General features: G+C 41.4%; 1 protein-coding gene across 3 annotated transcripts in view; it reads right to left on the reverse strand.

Annotated features, from left to right (window-relative positions):
- The window catches only part of SCN10A (sodium voltage-gated channel alpha subunit 10), a 105,688-nt gene that overhangs the window by 63,559 nt on the left and 21,722 nt on the right, over positions 1–20,407 (reverse strand). For all 3 annotated transcript variants that reach the window (XM_045089154.1, XM_045089153.1, XM_045089152.1), the window contains exons 4-7: positions 5,623–5,751; positions 4,981–5,072; positions 2,684–2,875; positions 2,194–2,260 (exon numbers count right to left, since the gene is read on the reverse strand). In XM_045089154.1, coding sequence (XP_044945089.1) covers positions 2,194–2,260; positions 2,684–2,875; positions 4,981–5,072; positions 5,623–5,751 — 480 coding nt within the window. The remainder of the gene's footprint in view (positions 1–2,193; positions 2,261–2,683; positions 2,876–4,980; positions 5,073–5,622; positions 5,752–20,407) is intronic.

Raw genomic sequence — 20,407 nt, forward strand, 5'->3', positions numbered from 1 at the left:
TAAATTAAAATTTCTGCTGTTTTTAACCTGAAGTGACCAAAAGAATGGACTGGAAGAGTACATGTGAAAGAATGCTGAAAATCATTACGTGTTTCGTAGTACTTGTTTTCTACCTTGAGACCCTGGACTTTCCTACTATAGTGCCACTGGTCAGTGAGGGTCTCAGGTCTCTGGATTCTCTGTGGTCCAGCACAGGACCCAGTTTTCATCTTCACAGTATGCCCTTCAGGACTTATTCTGCCCATCATCCTGAGTTGGCCTCCTTTGCCATCCCAGCCCTACCCACTTCTTTATTTCTTGGCCAAGACCTGCCCAGCAGGATGCCTGACCTCTTTTACAGCTGGGCTGTGGGTTGTGGGGCCATGCGTGGACACCATAACTCTACCACAGATAGTACTTAAGCTACTCTGGAACCATTGCCATGAGAAATGCCATTATCCAGATAGGAAAAAAGACATTGAGGAGGCCTTTGGTTTAGATTTAAGTCAAAGACAAACTGACATCAGAACAATCTGATCTCTGAACCAAAGAACCAAATGCCAAGTGCATTTGTGAAGAAAGGAAAAGGAGCCCATGTTGATCAAATTCTCAGCTCTATCTGAGATTGTTTGGCTAATGGGCTGATTAAGGCAAAGCTCCATACAGGTCCCACCCACCTCCATTTGGATAATCTAGGGTTGTTAGCCATTCAGGTAATGAGGTCATATGGGCTTGGGGTTCCAGATGCCCAAACATGGAGACTGGAAAGATTAGCCTTGCTGATCTGTTGCCTAAACTTTCTGTTCATGCCTGCTCCAGTGGTCAAAGCAGCAGGCAAGCTTGAGGGGACAGCTACCCCTTTGCTTTGTCTCACATTCTGTTCTGCCCCCTGGGATGGCCCCCGTCCAAACCATCTCTTATTCAACAAAACTGGCGACATCCTGCCTGTCCTTCAATGCTCACCTCAACCACAACCTCCAGGAAACCTTCCCTGACCTCCTGCCCTGTCTCCCACCATCACCTCACTGTGTCTTCTCAGCCCATGGAGCCTCTAGCAGAGCACTGCTTCTTCACAGGGAAGCATCCTTAAGTATATGCATCCGAGCTCACAAACTGGCAGCTTGCAGGCTGAACTTGGCTTGCAGAAATATTTTGTTTGGCCCACAATATGTAGACATTTTTTAGAATTGGTAGCCAATGTTTGTAGTTGGGAGATTTCACATAAAAATATGAATTCTTATCTTTCTTTTTTAAAAGTTAGAAGAGCTGGAAGCAGTGAACTCACATTTCCATGTGGCAGCTGGGCTAAGCAGTGGACTAGTCCTTTTAAATGGGGGTACAAACTGATATCACCTGGTTGCCCCCCAGCCTAATCCTCTCATTTGTTATGCCTCAAGCCACTGTAAGAATTTGAAATGGCAAAGATGGATGCACGTGTTTCTTCCTGTGTCATGTGTGGATAACAAAACCCATGTGACGGAGTTGTGATGATTAAATGTAGAACATTTGACATGGAATATATTTAATATATATTAGTTCCTTCCTGGGGTAGAATGCCAAAATGGCCACAACTGTTCTACCTGTATCCATAATACCCATTTGCCATAAAATTGCCATAGCTCCTCCAGTTAAGAGGTAGAGTTTATCTCCAAGTTCCTTAGATTTGTACTGGTCTGTGACTTGGCTTTTGTCAATAGAATGCAGCAGAAGTGACATTGTGCCAGTTCTGAACCTAGGTCTCAAAAGATCTTACACACTTTCACTCTTTCTCTTGGAACCCTCTCTCTGTCCTTGAGAACAAGACCAGGCTAGCCTGCTGGGAGATGATACCACATGGAACAGAAAAGCTGCCCCAGCTGAGACTGTCCTAGATCAGCTGGCCCCTTGCTAATCGGTTCATTGCTTGCAGATGTATGAATAAGCTCAGGCAATACCAGAACACCAGGCTGATCTCAGTTCAATATGCTAATGTGCAGAATCCTGAGCTAAATAAACGGCTAGTGTTTTAAGCCACAAAATCCTGGGGCTGTTGGTTACATAACAAAAACTAACTCCTACACTCCTTCCCCATGAGCCTGGGGATGGCTAAAGCTATGACTAATTCATTTCTACATCATCCTTGGGGTCTGAAAAACAGTCACTACCCAGAAAATGATAATGACAAAGAGAAAGGATGGCTGGGCATTGGTGCATCATCATGGGTTGGGCACTCACCCTGCATCAGATCCATTGCCACACAGTAAGGGATCTGTAGTGCCTGGCTTATAATAGTAGAAATCTGCAGGAGAAAGAAAAAAATGAAAACCATGAACATAGTTCTGAACCCTCTAGCTCAAGCTTTATGCAGTGGAGGCATCACCTCCTCAGTCTTCTGCCTGAGCAAGGCATGTTCTCTTGGCTATGTGCTCTCAGTAGGCATGCTGGGACTTTTGGAAAGGTGAAGTCCCATCTGGGAAGAGAAAAGCCAAGCAGTGACTTTAACTCTGAGCCTCCCCCAGCAGGAGGACGTGCCCCTAGATTTATAGCTGATTTCCTTGTAAAAGGGACATTGGACAACAGAAAATGGGGAACCAAAATAAAACATAGCCCAGGAGAAGCATTTTCACAGGAAAGAGGAATGAAAATATATTTCCATATAGGTATGTGGGGGCTTTACATCCCTGGCCAACCAGACCTGTGTCACTGTGGCAGTAATTCCACTCTTGCTTTCTGTAAGAGGAATAGTTGCCTGTTTCATTGAGAGCTGCACAATTCTTGACACATTTGTTCTTGAGGTTGCCCTTGAAGAGCTGTAGACCCACCAAGGCAAAGACACTCAAGCAGAAGACAGTGAGGATGGTCACATCTGCCAGTTTCCTCACTGAGTGGATCAGAGCTCCCACAATGACCTTCAGTCCTGTGGGAAGATGACAGCAACACTCCCATGAAGTACCAGCCACAGAGCACACATATATGCCTCACGTCCTGCATCTTAACTGTCCTATCCTTTCACTACATATAGGTGTGAGGTACTTTACAAACTTTAGGGCAGTTCCAAGTGCAGTTCCCCATTTGAACCTTGTAAAAACCCTGAGATGGAGGCAGAGATTATTGCTCCATTGTAAGGATGAGACACCTGAGACACAGGTGATGTATTTTTTTATCATTGTAAAGCTAATAAACTTCTGATAGTAGTAATTCAATTTAAAATATAATTTTTATTATATATTGCTTATGTTTCAGGCACTTTGCTAGATATAGACTACTAACTTGATTCTAGTAATTTGACATCTTTTTTTCTATACTCACTTCAGTCCTGGGAGGCAGCCTGAGGATGGAAACACATGGCCCTCAGTGTGTGTGTTGAAAGACAGAAAGAGAGAGAGAGAGAGAGAGAGAAAGAGAGAGATGCCGAGGAGATAGAATGAGACAGAGAAAGAAAGACAGAAACACAAAGACACGGAGAGACAAACACAGCAATAGAATGAGACCATGAGAGACACTGGGACTAGCACAGCTGGCAGTCTCTGCTTGTTTAAGGAGAGAGGATTTGTGTCTGTGGAGAATGATATTAGCTTCTTTCAGAGAGCAGATTCACAGATAAGCAGAAAGAGCTCCAAACAGGGAAGCAGTGTGGAACCCATCCTTGTCTTGTTATTTTAGTTAACAAATAACCTATTGAGCACTAGCTGTGTTGGTCCCTGGACTGGGAACTGAGCAGGGGGCTAAGGCAAGGGCATGTGATGGGGTTGTTTAACAACTGAGAGGAAATGCTATTGCATTATAGAGCAGGTAGGTGTATATAGAAGCAACTCCTAAATGAAGCCTAGGGTTGGGATGGGGTGGAGTGTGGGGAAGTTGGGAGAGAGCAAGGAGTCTCCTTGAGAAGGTCAAACCTTAGCAGAACCCTGAAGAATAAGTATGAGTTGAATGAAGACAGGAAGGACTCTCTTGATAGAGAAGCAGCCTGGCCAAATGCTGGGAGATGAGAAAAGGCAGGAATTATTTGTAGAATCACAGGTAGATTCTAGAACATGATGCAAAACAGGTAGAGGAGAGAGAAGAGATTGGAGAGGGAGTCTAGACAGGACAGGTCTTATAAACAAGACTCAGGGTCTTCCTGGCTAAGACTAGGTAAGAGATATCAAATGGCAGCATTGACTACCTTCTTGCTATGGCTCTCTTCATGAGGAAGCTTATACAGTGGAAGTTGGCAAAGACTATCTAACATTTCCTGCAGAGCCAGACATAGAATGGTTGAAAGGACTTCCTCCATGGCTTGAGTGTTTCTGTTTTCCAGATGAGAGAATGGATTCTCAGGGGTGAGGGAAGGGAGATAATCCACCAGGTCACAAGGTGGAAGTCACAACGGTTTGCCTGGTCTCTGGCCTCACCATTCTTTCCACCATCCCATTGTGGGGTAAGGTGTATCCCTGAGATACTGGTGACAACAGAAGTCTCAAGGGCCCAATAAGATAAGCTCTGGTGAAACACTTTTGTTTCTGAATTCTCTGTAATCAAGAATGCCCAAATCTTTTATCCTCTGTGGGTCCAAAGACAGGACTGAGGCTCAAGCTTTCAGATACATGGAAATGGCAAAGACACTCACTAGAGCCTAGGACTGCCTACTCCCTTCCTCCCTATTTCCAAGTTTATACATTTAGCTTAGTGTATAAAGGAGAAGCTCCAATTGGAATCTTGCCTGAACCCCACAACAAGAACATAAAATGAGGATATGACCTTTTTGTCATTTATTGATGGCGATGTTATGAGGTATTATGCACAGAGCATTAGCCTAGAAATTGGGATCCTAGGTTTCCAGGTCACACTTCACCTCATTAGTGGTGGGGACTTGGTATTGTGTTTTCTACTCTCTGGTCCTCAGTTTCTTGGTCTTTTAAATGGGGACAACAGTCCATGCCCTGGAGCTTTATAGGACTCTTGCAAAAATCAAAGTAGGACATTAGACTGTGTAAACCAGCATATGCTCTATGAATACAGGTAGTGATTAAAGCAACTTACCTGGGATCACAGAAACTGTCTTTAAAGCTCTAAGAACTCTGAATGTCCGCAGGCCTGAGATTCCTCGGAGATCTGTTGCTTCACCAATGTATCTGTAGGACCAGAAGTTGGTCAGTATCTCTGCAAAGAGAGGGTCCTGGGAATGTATGTAGCAAAAATAAGGACAATCTTGGGTAACAAGAGCCTAAGAAAGACCCAGAGTGGGCACAAAATCTAACGGCATTTCCACCTATAGACTGACACACTAAATTAACTGTTGAAATAGCCTTTAAAATGGCTCCCTTGAGAAGGTGTATTATGATCCTGAGGGCTCTGTGTGGATGGGTATTCAAGCATGTGGGCTTGGGTAACCTCATATACTGGTTCCTCAGGCAAAGTCCTTCAAGTCAGATAAGTACAAGGCTGAGCCTTCTCTGCTCACTTTGACAGGCCTGTTATTAACTCATAGTTGAGGTCTCTGACTTCTACCTGAAGGTATGGGACTAATCCTAAAGTAACTGTCTGCATAACACTTAGAAGCAGGGAAACCCCAGGCCATGCAGTTTCATATGAGGAAGCTGGATAGAGATAGGAAACATCCCCAGAGTGTGAGCTACCCAGAAGCCCATGCAGACAAACACATCAGCACAGAGAAATACTTACGCCAGGGTAATGACGCTAAAATCCAGCCAGTTCCAAGGATCTCGCAGGTAAGCAAACTCATTTAGAAAAAATCCTCTTGCCAGTATCTTTATCAAGGCTTCAAAGGTGTAAATTACAGTGAAGACATATCTGGGAGAGAAGGTGGAAAGGAGTGCCGTAGAGAGAGCTCAGAGGGGAGCTACTAGGATGGCTCCATAGGAAAATGTGCAAAAATCATCAGCAAGGTGGGAAAAAGGAAGAAGTAAGGTAAGGAGGCAAGACTGGGGAACTCAGAGAAGTCATACAAATGGGGGCTGATGTGTGCAGCTGAGAAGGGTGGCAGCATCTTGGTTTGAAAGGTGAGCAGAGGGCAATGGGAGGTGCAGAGCCACCAGAAGGTTCAGAACAAGGATGCTCCTCTTTGTTGAGGTGTCCAGAGGGAAGCTCAAGGCTCCTCTCCCAACCTGTTGTCATCTGACATGTAGAAGAGGTGGAGGCCCTTCTATGTCCCTCCTCTTCAAATTTCCTCTACTTCCAGCTGTCTTTTCTTCTCCCACAATCTTTGGTCCGCAAGTGTTTTGGGGCCCAGGAATCCCAGTCAAAGAGCCATTTAAGGCAGGAAACAGCTAGGTGTCATGGAAGAAAAGCACCTAACATAAACATTTTCTCTGGAGGTTGGATCTTGCCAGGGGAGGTCATCTCAAATAGTCCTTTGAGTTTGCTGGGCACTTTGTGGGTTTGTAGGTGAAGAGATGGATTTAGAGCTGAGGTTGAGAGTAAGGTAGTGTTTCTCAAATGTTCAGAATCACTCAATCACTGACGGCAGACGTTTTCAAACAATAGCAAGCATCTGAACACCTGGAGGACTTGTTCAAACATAGATTTCTGGGTTCTACTTCCAGGGTCTCTTATTTAGTAAATCAAGCATAAGGCCTAAGAATGCGTTTTTCTAACACATTCCCAGCAGATGCTAATGCTACTAGCCAGAGAGAATTACCCTTCCAGAACCAAAGAGATTCAGATGCACACAAAATTTTGGGTACCGTCAATTTTTTAAATTGTAAAATCATAAACATAAACACTGCTATTAAAAATGGAAAGACATGATTACATATGACAGATTGAACATATGTATTTACCTCTATCCTTCCTGAAATTCTTCTTAAATGTTAGTAGAAGGATTTTTCTTTTTTCTTTCCTTTTTTTTTTTTTTTTTTTTTTTAGAAGCATAAACCCAGTAGGAGGAAGATAATGGAGAACACAACAACAACATTTTGGAAACTAGGGAGCAGATGGATGGGTAGTATCTGACAGAGCAGACTCAAGAAAGCTAAAACCTGAGCTGGGAAGTGGGGAGTTCCTAGAAGTGAGACAACCCACACTGCAGGACTGCTTAGGGCTTAGAGACACTAAATACCTCTGAAAGTGGGGTTTGGGGAGAGGTGGTCAGATGGAGCTGGATACAGCTTGAAAGTCTTTATAAGAAACAGCTATTCAGTGAGAACCCCCTTCAGTGAAGAATTGCTTCCTCTGTTCCAGAAAGAGATTGGATGTTCATTCTTTCAAGAGTTGAACAAGAGGGAGAGACAGTTGCATGTGAAACAGGTTAAAGGACACTTCATACACTGAAAATCAGGCAACCCTCCCACCCACCTACTCTCTTCTGCCTTTCAGTTAGTTTCTAGAAGCCTGGCAGTCAGGTTAATAGCCCAAGAAGATGATATTTTTAATGTGAACCACTAGGGAACAAGCATCAGGAATTTGAAGGATGCTTCTAACACCAAAGACTAAAAAGACCAAAGAGGAAAGAAAGAAAAGCAAGAGGAGGAGGAGCAAGATGGCAGAGAAGTAGGAGATTGAAATATCATCAGATCCCAGGAGTTCAACTGGATAGTTATTAAACCATTCTGAATACCTACAAAATCAACAGGAGATAGAAAAAAAGAAGAGCAGCAATTCTAGGAAGAGAAAATCAACCACCTTCCAGAAGGTAGGATGTGTGGAGAAGTGAATCCAAAGTGTCAGAGAGATAAACCACCAGGTGCGGGGCCTGCTCCCAGCAAGTGAGAAAGCAGCAGAGCACAAAATCAGAACTTTTAGAAGTCTGTTCCACTGAGGGATGTCATTCCAGAAGCTAATTTGGCAGGGGGTTGGGGGGGATAGAGCCCTTGCAGGAACAGTGTGGTCTCAGGACCCGTGGGGACACAAAAACACCAGGGGTGTCTGAGGGTGACAGAGCTCCCAGGTATCAGAGTGGGAAAGCTGACTACAGAGACGGAGCCAAGCAATGGGCTCTCAGCTCAGGGTTACCTTAAACCATGATCCAAGGCACACTCAGACCACTGTTCTTTGAGCAAGGACCCCACAAGTGGCAGATCTGGAGAGACTCCCCCCTTCCTTCCTCCTCTGGGAGGAGCAGCGCAAAAGTGCACTGCAGAAATCAGCTGGGTTTGGAGACTCTAAACGGGGCTGTGCACCAGAGATAGAAATGCTCAGTCACAGGCTGGGTGAGCTCAGAGTGCGGCTGGAGACCAGAGAGATGGGAGTGACTGACTGCTTCTCTTTGAGGGCACACTGAGGAGTGGGGCCCAAGCTCTCCACTCCTACAGGGCTGGAGATTGGGAGGCCACCATCTTCATTCCCATCCTTCAAAGAGGTGTGGAAAGCATTCAGGGAACAAAAACTCCAGAGAGTGAACCCGAACGGATTACTTAGCTGGGCCCCTGGCAAGGGCAGTGCAATTCTGCCTCAGGCAAAGACATTTGAGAATCACTGCAACAGGCCCCTCCCCAAGAAGAGAGGCTTTGTTCTAGTCTCCAGCCTGAGTACATTCTTTCTTCTTCTTTTTTTTTTTTTAGTTAACTTCTTATCAATTCCTTATTTAGAATCTTTTTTAATTTTCATCTTTACAGTTGTATTCCATCCCTTCATCGTGTTTACCCTTATTTTTGTATATATATATGTATTTCTTTCTTTAAAATTTTGGGAGGTAGTTTCTTCTAACAGTATAAAATACACTAAAAATCAAGTGTGTGTCTCTGTTCTATTCACCAGTCATGTGTGTGTATACATATACACATACATATACACATACATATACATATACACACACACACACACACACACACACATATATATATATGCTTTTTTTTTTCCTCCTTTCTTCTCCCTCCAGTTTTGGGTCTCTTCTGATTTGGTTAGTGTATATTTTTCTGGGGTCATTGCTACCCTTTTAGTATTTTGTTCTTGCATTCATCTATTCATATTTAGATAAAATGACAAGGCGGAAAAACTCACCACAAAAAAAAGAAAAAGAGGCAACATCGACAACTAGGTAGCTAATCAATACCGACATTAGTAATATGTCAAAAGTAGAGTTCAGAATGATGATTATCAAGGTGCTGGCTGGGCTCAAAAAAAACATGGAAGATATTAGAGAATCTCTTTCTGGAGAAATAAAAGAACTAAAATCTAGTCCAGTTGAAATTTTAAAAAGCTATTAATGAGGTGAAATAAAAAATGGAGACTCTTGTTGCTAGGATAAATGAGGTAGAAGAGAGAATTGGTGATACAGAAGACTAAATGATGGAGAATAAAGAGTCTGAGCAAAAGAGAGACAAACAACTACTAGGCCATGAGGGGAGAATTTGAGAGATAAGTGATACCATAAGATGAAACAATATTAGAATAATTGGGACCCCAGAAGAAGAGAGAGAGGGGCAGAAGGTATATTTGAGCAAATTATAGTAGAGAATTTCCCTAATTTGGTGAAGGGAACAAGCATCAAAATCCAGGAGGCAGGGGAGGAGTCAAGATGGCGGAGAAGTAGCAAGCTGAGACTGCTTCAGCTAGCCGGAGATCAGCTAGATAGCTTATCTAAAGATTGCAAACACCTGAAAATCCATCGGCAGATCGAAGAGAAGAAGAACAGCAATTCTGGAAACAGAAAAACAACCACTTTCTGAAAGGTAGGACCGGCAGAGAAGTGAATCCAAAGCGACGGGAAGATAGACCCCGGGGGGAGGGGCCGGCTCCCGGCAAGCGGCGGAGCAACCGCGCACAAAATCAGGACTTTTAAAAGTCTGTTCCGCTGAGGGACATCGCTCCAGAGGCTAAACCGGGGCGAAGCCCACGCGGGGTCAGCGTGGCCTCAGGTCCCGCAGGGTCACAGAAGGATCGGGGGTGTCTGAGTGTCGCAGAGCTTGCGGGTATTGGAAAGGGAAAGCCGGCTACAGAGACAGAGCTGACAGTAAGCTCGCAGCTCCGTGTTACCTTGAACCGGTCGCAGGCTCGGTGAGCTCGGAGCGCGGCCGGAGGTCAGGCAGACGGGAGTAACTGGGCGCTGTTCTCTGAGGGCGCACTGAGGAGTGGGGCCCTGGGCTCTCGGCTCCTCCGGGCCGGAGACCAGGAGGCCGCCATTTGTATTCCCGTCCTCTGGAACTCTACGGAAAGCGCTCAGGGAACAAAAGCTCCTGAAAGCAAACCCGAGCGGATTACTCACCCCGGCCCCGGGTAAGGGCGGTGTAATTCCGCCTGGGGCAAAGACACTTGAGAATCACTACAACAGGCCCCTCCCCCAGAAGATCAACAAGAAATCCAGCCGAGACCAAGTTCACCTACCAAGGAGTGCGGTTTCAATACCAAGGAGAGCAGCAGAATTCCAGAGGAGGAGAAAGCCAAGCACGGAACTCATGGCTTTTTTCCTGTGATTTTTTTTTTAGTCTTGCAGTTAATTTAATTTTTTCTTTTTCATTTTTTTTTTTTTTTCTCGCCTTCGGGTAAAATTTTTTTTTTAACTGTTACCTTTTTCTTTTTTTAACGATTTTTTACTAGTTTATCTAATATATATATATATATTTTTTACATTTTTCTTAGGTGTTTTCTTTTTTTAAAAATTCTTTTCTTTTCTTTTCTTTTTTTTTCTTTTTCTTTTCTTTTTGTTTTTTTCTTTCTTTCTTCCTTTTTGAACCTCTTTTTATCCCCTTTCACCCACTCACGATTTTGGATCTCTTCTAATTTGGTTAAAGCATATTTTCCTGGGGTTGTTGCCACCCTTTTAGTATTTTACTTGCCCCTTCATTTACTCTTATCTGGACAAAATGACAAGACGTAAAAATTCAACACAAAAAAAAGAACAAGAGGCAGTACCAAAGGCTAGGGACCTAATCAATACAGACATCGGTAATATGTCAGATCTAGAGTTCAGAATGACAATTCTCAAGGTTCTAGCCAGGCTCGAAAAAGGCATGGAAGATATTAGAGAAACCCTCTCGAGAGATATAAAAGCCCTTTCTGGAGAAATAAAAGAACTAAAATCTAACCAAGGTGAAATCAAAAAAGCTATTAATGAGGTGCAATCCAAAATGGAGGCTCTCACTGCTAGGATAAATGAGGCAGAAGAAAGAATTAGTGATATAGAAGACCAAATGACAGAGAATAAAGAAGCTGAGCAAAAGAGGGACAAACAGCTACTGGACCACGAGGGGGGAGAATTCGAGAGATAAGTGACACCATAAGACGAAACAACATTAGAATAATTGGGATTCCAGAAGAAGAAGAAAGTGAGAGGGGAGCAGAAGGTATACTGGAGAGAATTATTGGGGAGAATTTCCCCAATATGGCAAAGGGAACGAGCATCAAAATTCAGGAGGTTCAGAGAATGCCCCTCAAAATCAATAAGAATAGGCCCACACCCCGTCACCTAATAGTAAAATTTACAAGTCTCAACGACAAAGAGAAAATCCTGAAAGCAGCCCGGGAAAAGAAGTCTGTAACATACAATGGTAAAAATATTAGATTGGCAGCTGACTTATCCACAGAGACCTGGCAGGCCAGAAAGAGCTGGCATGATATTTTCAGAGCACTAAACGAGAAAAACATGCAGCCAAGAATACTATATCCAGCTAGGCTATCATTGAAAATAGAAGGAGAGATTAAAAGCTTCCAGGACAAACAACAACTGAAAGAATTTGCAAATACCAAACCAGCTCTACAGGAAATATTGAAAGGGGTCCTCTAAGCAAAGAGAGAGCCTACAAGTGGTAGATCAGAAAGGAACAGAGACCATATACAGTAACAGTCACCTTACAGGCAATACAATGGCACTAAATTCATATCTCTCAATAGTTACCCTGAATGTGAATGGGCTAAATGCCCCTGTCAAAAGACACAGGGTATCAGAATGGATAAAAAAACAAAACCCATCTATATGTTGCCTCCAAGAAACTCATTTTAAGCCCGAAGACACCTCCAGATTTAAAGTGAGGGGGTGGAAAAGAACTTACCATGCTAATGGACATCAGAAGAAAGCAGGCGTGGCAATCCTTATATCAGATCAATTAGATTTTAAGCCAAAGACTATAATAAGAGATGAGGAAGGACACTATATCATACTCAAAGGGTCTGTCCAACAAGAAGATTTAACAATTTTAAATATCTATGCCCCCAATGTGGGAGCAGCCAACTATATAAACCAATTAATAACAAAATCAAAGAAACACATCAACAATAATACAATGATAGTAGGGGACTTTAACACTCCCCTCACTGAAATGGACAGGTCATCCAAGCAAAAGATCAGCAAGGAAATAAAGGCCTTAAATGACACACTGGACCAGATGGACATCACAGATATATTCAGAATATTTCATCCCAAAGCAACAGAATACACATTCTTCTCTAGTGCACATGGAACATTCTCCAGAATAGATCACATCCTCGGTCCTAAATCAGGACTCAACCGGTATCAAAAGATTGGGATCATTCCCTGCATATTTTCAGACCACAATGCTCTAAAGCTAGAACTCAACCACAAAAGGAAGTTTGGAAAGAACCCAAATACATGGAGACTAAACAGCATCCTTCTAAAGAATGAATGGGTCAACCGGGAAATTAAAGAAGAATTGAAAAAAATCATGGAAACAAATGATAATGAAAATACAACGGTTCAAAATCTGTGGGACACAACAAAGGTAGTCCTGAGAGGAAAATATATAGCGGTACAAGCCTTTCTCAAGAAACAAGAAAGGTCTCAGGTACACAACCTAACCCTACACTTAAAGGAGCTGGAGAAAGAACAAGAAAGAAACCCTAAGCCCAGCAGGAGAAGAGAAATCATAAAGATCAGAGCAGAAATCAATGAAATAGAAACCAAAAAAACAATAGAACAAATCAACGAAACTAGGAGCTGGTTCTTTGAAAGAATTAATAAAATTGATAAACCCCTGGCCCGACTTATCAAAAAGAAAAGAGAAAGGACCGAAATAAATAAAATCATGAATGAAAGAGGAGAGATCACAACTAACACCAAAGAAATACAAACTATTATAAGAACATACTATGAGCAACTCTACGGCAATAAATTTGACAATCTGGAAGAAATGGATGCATTCCTAGAAACATATAAACTACCACAACTGAACCAGGAAGAAATAGAAAGCCTGAACAGACCCATAACCAGTAAGGAGATTGAAACAGTCATTAAAAATCTCCAAACAAACAAAAGCCCAGGGCCAGACGGCTTCCCGGGGGAATTCTACCAAACATTTAAAGAAGAACTAATTCCTATTCTCCTGAAACTGTTCCAAAAAATAGAAATGGAAGGAAAACTTCCAAACTCATTTTATGAGGCCAGCATCACCTTGATCCCAAAACCAGACAAGGATCCCACCAAAAAAGAGAGCTATAGACCGATATCCTTGATGAACACAGATGCAAAAATACTCAACAAAATACTAGCCAATAGGATTCAACAGTACATTAAAAAGATTATTCACCACGACCAAGTGGGATTTATTCCAGGGCTGCAAGGTTGGTTCAACATCCGCAAATCAGTCAATGTGATACAACACATCAATAAAAGAAAGAACAAGAACCATATGATACTCTAAATAGATGCTGAAAAAGCATTTGACAAAGTACAACATCCCTTCCTGATCAAAACTCTTCAAAGTGTAGGGATAGAGGGCACATACCTCAATATCATCAAAGCCATCTATGAAAAACCCACCGCAAATATCATTCTCAATGGAGAAAAAACTGAAAGCTTTTCCGCTAAGGTCAGGAACACGGCAGGGATGTCCATTATCACCACTGCTATTCAACATAGTACTAGAGGTCCTAGCCTCAGCAATCAGACAACAAAAGGAAATTAAAGGCATCCAAATCGGTAAAGAAGAAGTCAAATTATCACTCTTCGCAGATGATATGATACTCTATGTGGAAAACCCAAAAGACTCCACTCCAAAACTGCTAGAACTTATACAGGAATTCAGTAAAGTGTCAGGATATAAAATCAATGCACAGAAATCAGTTGCATTTCTCTACACCAACAGCAAGACAGAAGAAAGAGATATTAAGGAGTCAATCCCATTTACAATTGCATCCAAAACCATAAGATACCTAGGAATAAACCTAACCAAAGAGACACAGAATCTATACTCAGAAAACTATAAAGTACTCATGAAAGAAATTGAGGAAGACACAAAGAAATGGAAAAATGTTCCATGCTCCTGGATTGGAAGAATAAATATTGTGAAAATGTCTATGCTACCTAAAGCAATCTACACATTTAATGCAATTCCTATCAAAGTACCATCCATCTTTTTCAAAGAAATGGAACAAATAATTCTAAAATTTATATGGAACCAGAAAAGACCTCGAATAGCCAAAGGGATATTGAAAAAGAAAGCCAACGTTGGTGGCATCACAATTCCGGACTTCAAGCTCTATTACAAAGCTGTCATCATCAAGACAACATGGTACTGGCACAAAAACAGACACATAGATCAATGGAACAGAATAGAGAGCCCAGAAATAGACCGTCAAATCTATGGTCAACTAATCTTCGACAAAGCAGGAAAGAATGTCCAATGGAAAAAAGACAGCCTTTTCAATAAATGGTGCTGGGAAAATTGGACAGCCACATGCAGAAAAATGAAATTGGACCATTTCCTTACACCACACACAAAAATAGACTCAAAATGGATGAAGGACCTCAATGTACGAAAGGAATCCATCAAAATCCTTGAGGAGAACACGGGCAGCAACCTCTTCGACCTCTGCCGCAGCAATATCTTCCTAGGAACAACGCAAAAGGCAAGGGAAGCAAGGGAAAAAATGAACTATTGGGATTTCATCAAGATCAAAAGCTTTTGCACAGCAAAGGAAACAGTTAACAAAATCAAAAGACAACTGACAGAATGGGAGAAGATATTTGCAAACGACATATCAGATAAAGGACTAGTGTCCAGAATCTATAAAGAACTTAGCAAACTCAACACCCAAAGAACAAATAATCCAATCAAGAAATGGGCAGAAGACATGAACAGACATTTCTGCAAAGAAGACATCCAGATGGCCAACAGACACATGAAAAAGTGCTCCATATCACTCGGCATCAGGGAAATACAAATCAAAACCACAATGAGATATCACCTCACACCAGTCAGAATGGCTAAAATCAACAAGTCAGGAAATGACAGATGCTGGCGAGGATGCGGAGAAAGGGGAACCCTCCTACACTGTTGGTGGGAATGCAAGCTGGTGCAGCCACTCTGGAAAACAGCATGGAGGTTCCTCAAAATGTTGAAAATAGAACTGCCCTATGACCCAGCAATTGCACTATTGGGTATTTACCCTAAAGATACAAATGTAGTGATCCAAAGGGACACATGCACCCGAATGTTTATAGCAGCAATGTCCACAATAGCCAAACTATGGAAAGAACCTAGATGTCCATCAACAGATGAATGGATCAAGAAGATGTGGTATATATACACAATGGAATACTATGCAGCCATCAAAAGAAATGAAATCTTGCCATTTGCAACAACATGGATGGAACTAGAGCGTATCATGCTTAGCGAAATAAGTCAAGCAGAGAAAGACAACTATCATATGATCTCCCTGATATGAGGAAGTGGTGATGCAACATGGAGGCTTAAGTGGGTAGAAGAAGAATAAATGAAATAAGATGGATTGGGAGGGAGACAAACCATAAGTGACTCTTAATCTCACAAAACAAACTGAGGGTTGCTGGGGGGAGGGGGTTTGGGAGAAGGGGGTGGGATTATGGACATTGGGGAGGGTATGTGCTTTGGTGAGTGCTGTGAAGTGTGTAAACCTGGTGATTCACAGACCTGTACCCCTGGGGATAAAAATATATGTTTATAAAAAATAAAAAATTAAAAAAAAAATCCAGGAGGCAGAGAACCACCTTTAAAATCAACAAATATAGGTCAGCCCATCATCTAATAGTAAAACTTACAAGTCTTAGTGACAAAGAGAAAATCATGAAAGCATCTCTGGACAAGAGACCTTAACATACAATGGTAGGAATATTTGATTGGCAGCAGACTTATCCACAGAGACCTGGCAGGCCAGAAAGGATGGGCATGATATATTAGAGCACTAAATGAGAATAATATGCAGCCAAGAATATTATATCCAGCTAGGTTGTCATTGAAAATAGGAGAGATAAAAAGTTTCCAGGACAAACAAAAGCTAAAAGAATTTGCAAACACCAAACCAGCCCTACAGGAAATATTGAAAGGGGTCCTGTAAGCAAAGACAGAGCTTCAAAGTAACCTAGACCAGGAAGGAATAGAGACAATATACAGTAGCAGTCACCTTACAGGCAATACAATGGCACTAAATTCTTATCTTTCCTTAGATACCCTGAATGCAAATGGGCTAAATGCCCCAATCAAAAGACACAGGATATCAGAATGGATTAAAAAAAAAAACAAGACCCATCCGTATGCTGTCTATAAGAAACGCATTTTATTTTTTTTTTTTTTTTTTTTTTAAAGATTTTATTTATTTATTTGACAGAGAGAAATCACAAGTAGATGGAGAGGCAGGCAGAGAGAGAGAGAGGGAAGCAGGCTCCCTGCCGAGCAGAGAGCCCGATGCGGGACTCGATCCCAGGACCCTGAGATCATGACCTGAGCCGAAGGCAGCGGCTTAACCCACTGAGCCACCCAGGCGCCCTATAAGAAACGCATTTTAGACCCAAAGACACCACCAGATTTAAAGTGAGGGGGCAGAAAACAATTTATCATGCTAATGGACATCAAAAGAAAACTGGGGTGGCAATCCTTATATCAGATCAATTAGATTTTAAGCCAAAGACTGTAATAAGAGATGAGGAAGGACACTATACCATACTTAAAGGGTCTGTCCCACAAGATCTAACAATTTTAAATATCTATGCTCCTAACATGGGAGCAGCCAATTATATAAAACAATTAATAACAAAATCAAAGAAACATATAAAAATAATACAATAGTAGGGGACTTTAACAACCCCCTTACTGAAATGGCAAGATCATCCAAGCAAAAGATCAACAAGGAAATAAAGGCTTTAAATAACACACTGGACCAGATGGACATCACAGATATATTTAGAACATTCCATCCCAAAGCAACAAAATACACATTCTTCTCTAGTGCACATGGAACATTCTCCAGAATAGATCACATCCTGGGTCAGAAAAAAAGATTGGGATCATTCCCTGAATATTTTCAGACTGCAATGCTCTGAATCTAGAACTCAATCACAAGAGGAAAATTGGGAACTCAAGTTCATGGAGGTTAAAGAGCATCCTACTAAAGAATAAATGGATCAACCAGGAAATTAAGGAAGAATTGAAAAAAATCATGGAAACAAATGAAAATGAAAACAACCATTCAAAATCTTTGGGACACACCAAAGGCAGTCCTGAGGAAAAAGTACAGCAATACAAGACTTTCTCAAGAAACAAGAAAGGTCTCATGTATACAACCTAACCCTATACCTAAAGGAACTGGAGAAAGAACAGCAAAGAAAGCCTAAACCCAGCAGGAGAAGAGCGATCATAAAGATCAGAGCAGAAATCAATGAAATAGAAACCAAAGGAACAGTAGAATAGATCAACAAAACTAGGAGCTGGTTCTTTGAAAGAATTAATAAGATTGATAAAACCCTTGCCAGACTTCTCAAAAAGAAAAGAGAAAGGCCTCAAATTAATAAAATCATGAATGAAAGAGGAGAGATAACAACCAACACCAAAGAAATACAAACAGTTATAAGAACATATTATGAGCAGCTATATACCAGCAAATTTGACAATCTGGAAGAAATGCATGCATTCCTACCCACATATAACCTACCAAAACTGAACCAGGAAGAAATAGAAAACCTGAACTGACTCATAACCCGTAAGGAGATTGAAGAGATCATAAAAAATCTCCCAAGAGCCCAGAGCCAGAGAGCTTCCCAGGAGAATTCTACCAAATATTTAAAGAAGAATTAATACCTATTCTCCTAAAATTTTTCCAAAAATATAGAAATGGAAGGAAAACATCCAAACTCATTCTATGAGGCCAGCACTACCTTGATCTTAAAACCGACAAAGACCCCATCAAAATGGAGAATTACAGACCAATATCCTTGATGTATACAGATGCAAAAATTCTCACCAAAATACTATCCAATAAGATCCAACAGTACATTAAAAAGTTTATTCACCACGAACAAGTGGGATTTACTCCTGGGCTGCAAAGTAGGTCCAACAACGGCAAATCAATCAATGTGATACAATACATTAATGAAAGAAAGAACAAGAACCATATGATACTCTCAATAGATGCTGAAAAAGCATTTGACAAAATATAGCATTCTTTCTTGATCAAAACTCTCCACAGTATAGGCATAGAGGGTATAAGCCTCAATATCATCAAAGCCATCTAGAAAAACACAGGGCAATTATCATTCTGATTGAGGAAAAACTGAGAACTTTTCCCCTAAGATCAGGAACACAGCAGGGAGGTCCACTATTTCCACTGCTATTCAACATAGCACTAGAAGTCCTAGCCTAAACAATCAGACAACAAAAAGAAATACAGGGCATCTGCGTCAGCAAAGAAGAAGCAAAACTTTCACTCTTTGCAGATGATATGATACTTTATGTGGAAAACCCAAAAGACTCCACTCCAAAACTGATAGAACTCATACAGAAATTCAATGAAGTGTCAGAATATAAAAATCATTCCACAGAAATCAGTTGCATTTCTATACACCAACAGCAAGACAGAAGAAAGAGAAATTAAGGAGTCGATCCGATTTACAATTGCACCCCAAACCATAAGATACCTATGAATAAACCAAAGAGTCAAAGAATCTGTACTCAGAAAACTATAAAGTACTTATGAAAGAAATTGAGGAAGACACAAAGAAATGGAAAAACGTTCCATGCTTGTGGATTGGAAGAAAAAATAGTGTGAAAATGTCTATGCTATCTAAAGCAATCTGCACATTTAATGCAATCCCTATCAAAATACCATCATTTTTTCATTTTTTTCAAAGAAATGGAACAAATAATCCTAAAATTTATATGGAACCAGAAAAGACCCTGAATAGCCAGAGAAATGTTGAAAAGGAAATCCAAAGTTGGTGGCATCACAATTCCAGACTTCAAGCTCTATTATAAAGCTGTAATCATCAAGATGGTATGGTACTAGTACAAAAACAGACACATAGATCAATGGAACAGAATAGAGAGCCCAGAAATGGACTCTCAACTCTATGGCCAACTAATCTGTGACAAAACAGGAAAGAATATCCAATGGAAAAAAGACTCTCTCTTCAACAAATGGTGTTGGGAGAATTGGACAGCCACATGCAGAAGAATGAAACTGGACCATTTCCTTACACCACACATAAAAATAGACTCAAAATGGATGAAAGACCTCAATATGAGAGAGGAATCCATCAAAATCCTTGAGGAGAACACAGGCAGCAGCCTCTTCTACCTCAGCTGCAGCACCTTCCTAGAAACATCACCAAAGGCAAGGAAAGCAAGGACAAAAATGAACTATTGGGACTTCAAAATCAAAAGCCTTTGCACAGCAAAGGAAACAGTCAACAAAACCAAAAGACAACTAACAGTCAGAATGGGAGAAGATTGTTTGCAAATGACATATCAGATAAAGGGTTAGTGTTCAAAATCTATAAAGAACTTAGGAAACTCAACACCCAAAGAACAAATAATCCAATCAAGAAATGGGCAGAGGACATGAAGAAACATTTCTGCAAAGAAGACATCCAGATGGCCAACAGACACATGAAAAAGTGCTCCATATCACTCGGCATCAGGGAAATACAAATCAAAACCACAATGAGATATCACCTCACACCAGTCAGAATGGCTCAAATTAACAAGTCAGGAAATGACAGATGTTGGCAAGGACGTGGAGAAAGGGGAACCCTCCTACACTGTTGGTGGGAATGCAAGCTGGTGCAGCAACTCTGGAAAACGGTATTGAGGTTCCTCAAAAAGTTGAAAATAGAGCTACCCTATGACCCAGCAATTGCACTACTGGGTATTTACCCCAAAGATACAAATGTAGTGATCAGAAGGGGCATGTGCACCCAAATGTTTATAGCAGCAATGTCCACAATAGGCAAACTACGGATAGAATCTAGATGTCGATCAACAGATGAATGGATAAAGAAGATGTGGTATATATATATATACAATGAAATACTATGTAACCATCAAGAGATATAAAATCTTGCCAATTGCACCAACATGGATGCAACTAGAGGGTATTATGCTGAGCGAAATAAGTCAATCAGAGAAAGACAGTTATCATATGAGCTCTCTGATATGAGGAAAATGAGAGGTAGGACAGGGGGTTATGGCGGGTAGGGAGGGAAAAAATGAAACAAGATGGGATCAGGAGGGAGGCGAACCATAAGAGACTCTGAATCTCATGGAACAAACAGGGTTGCTGGGAGGTAGGGGGTTAGGGAGAGGGTGAC

Source organism: Mustela putorius, unplaced genomic scaffold, assembly GCF_011764305.1.
Source record: "Mustela putorius furo isolate JIRA1106 unplaced genomic scaffold, ASM1176430v1.1 tig00003834_pilon_pilon_pilon, whole genome shotgun sequence".
NCBI classification, from domain to species: domain Eukaryota; kingdom Metazoa; phylum Chordata; class Mammalia; order Carnivora; family Mustelidae; genus Mustela; species Mustela putorius.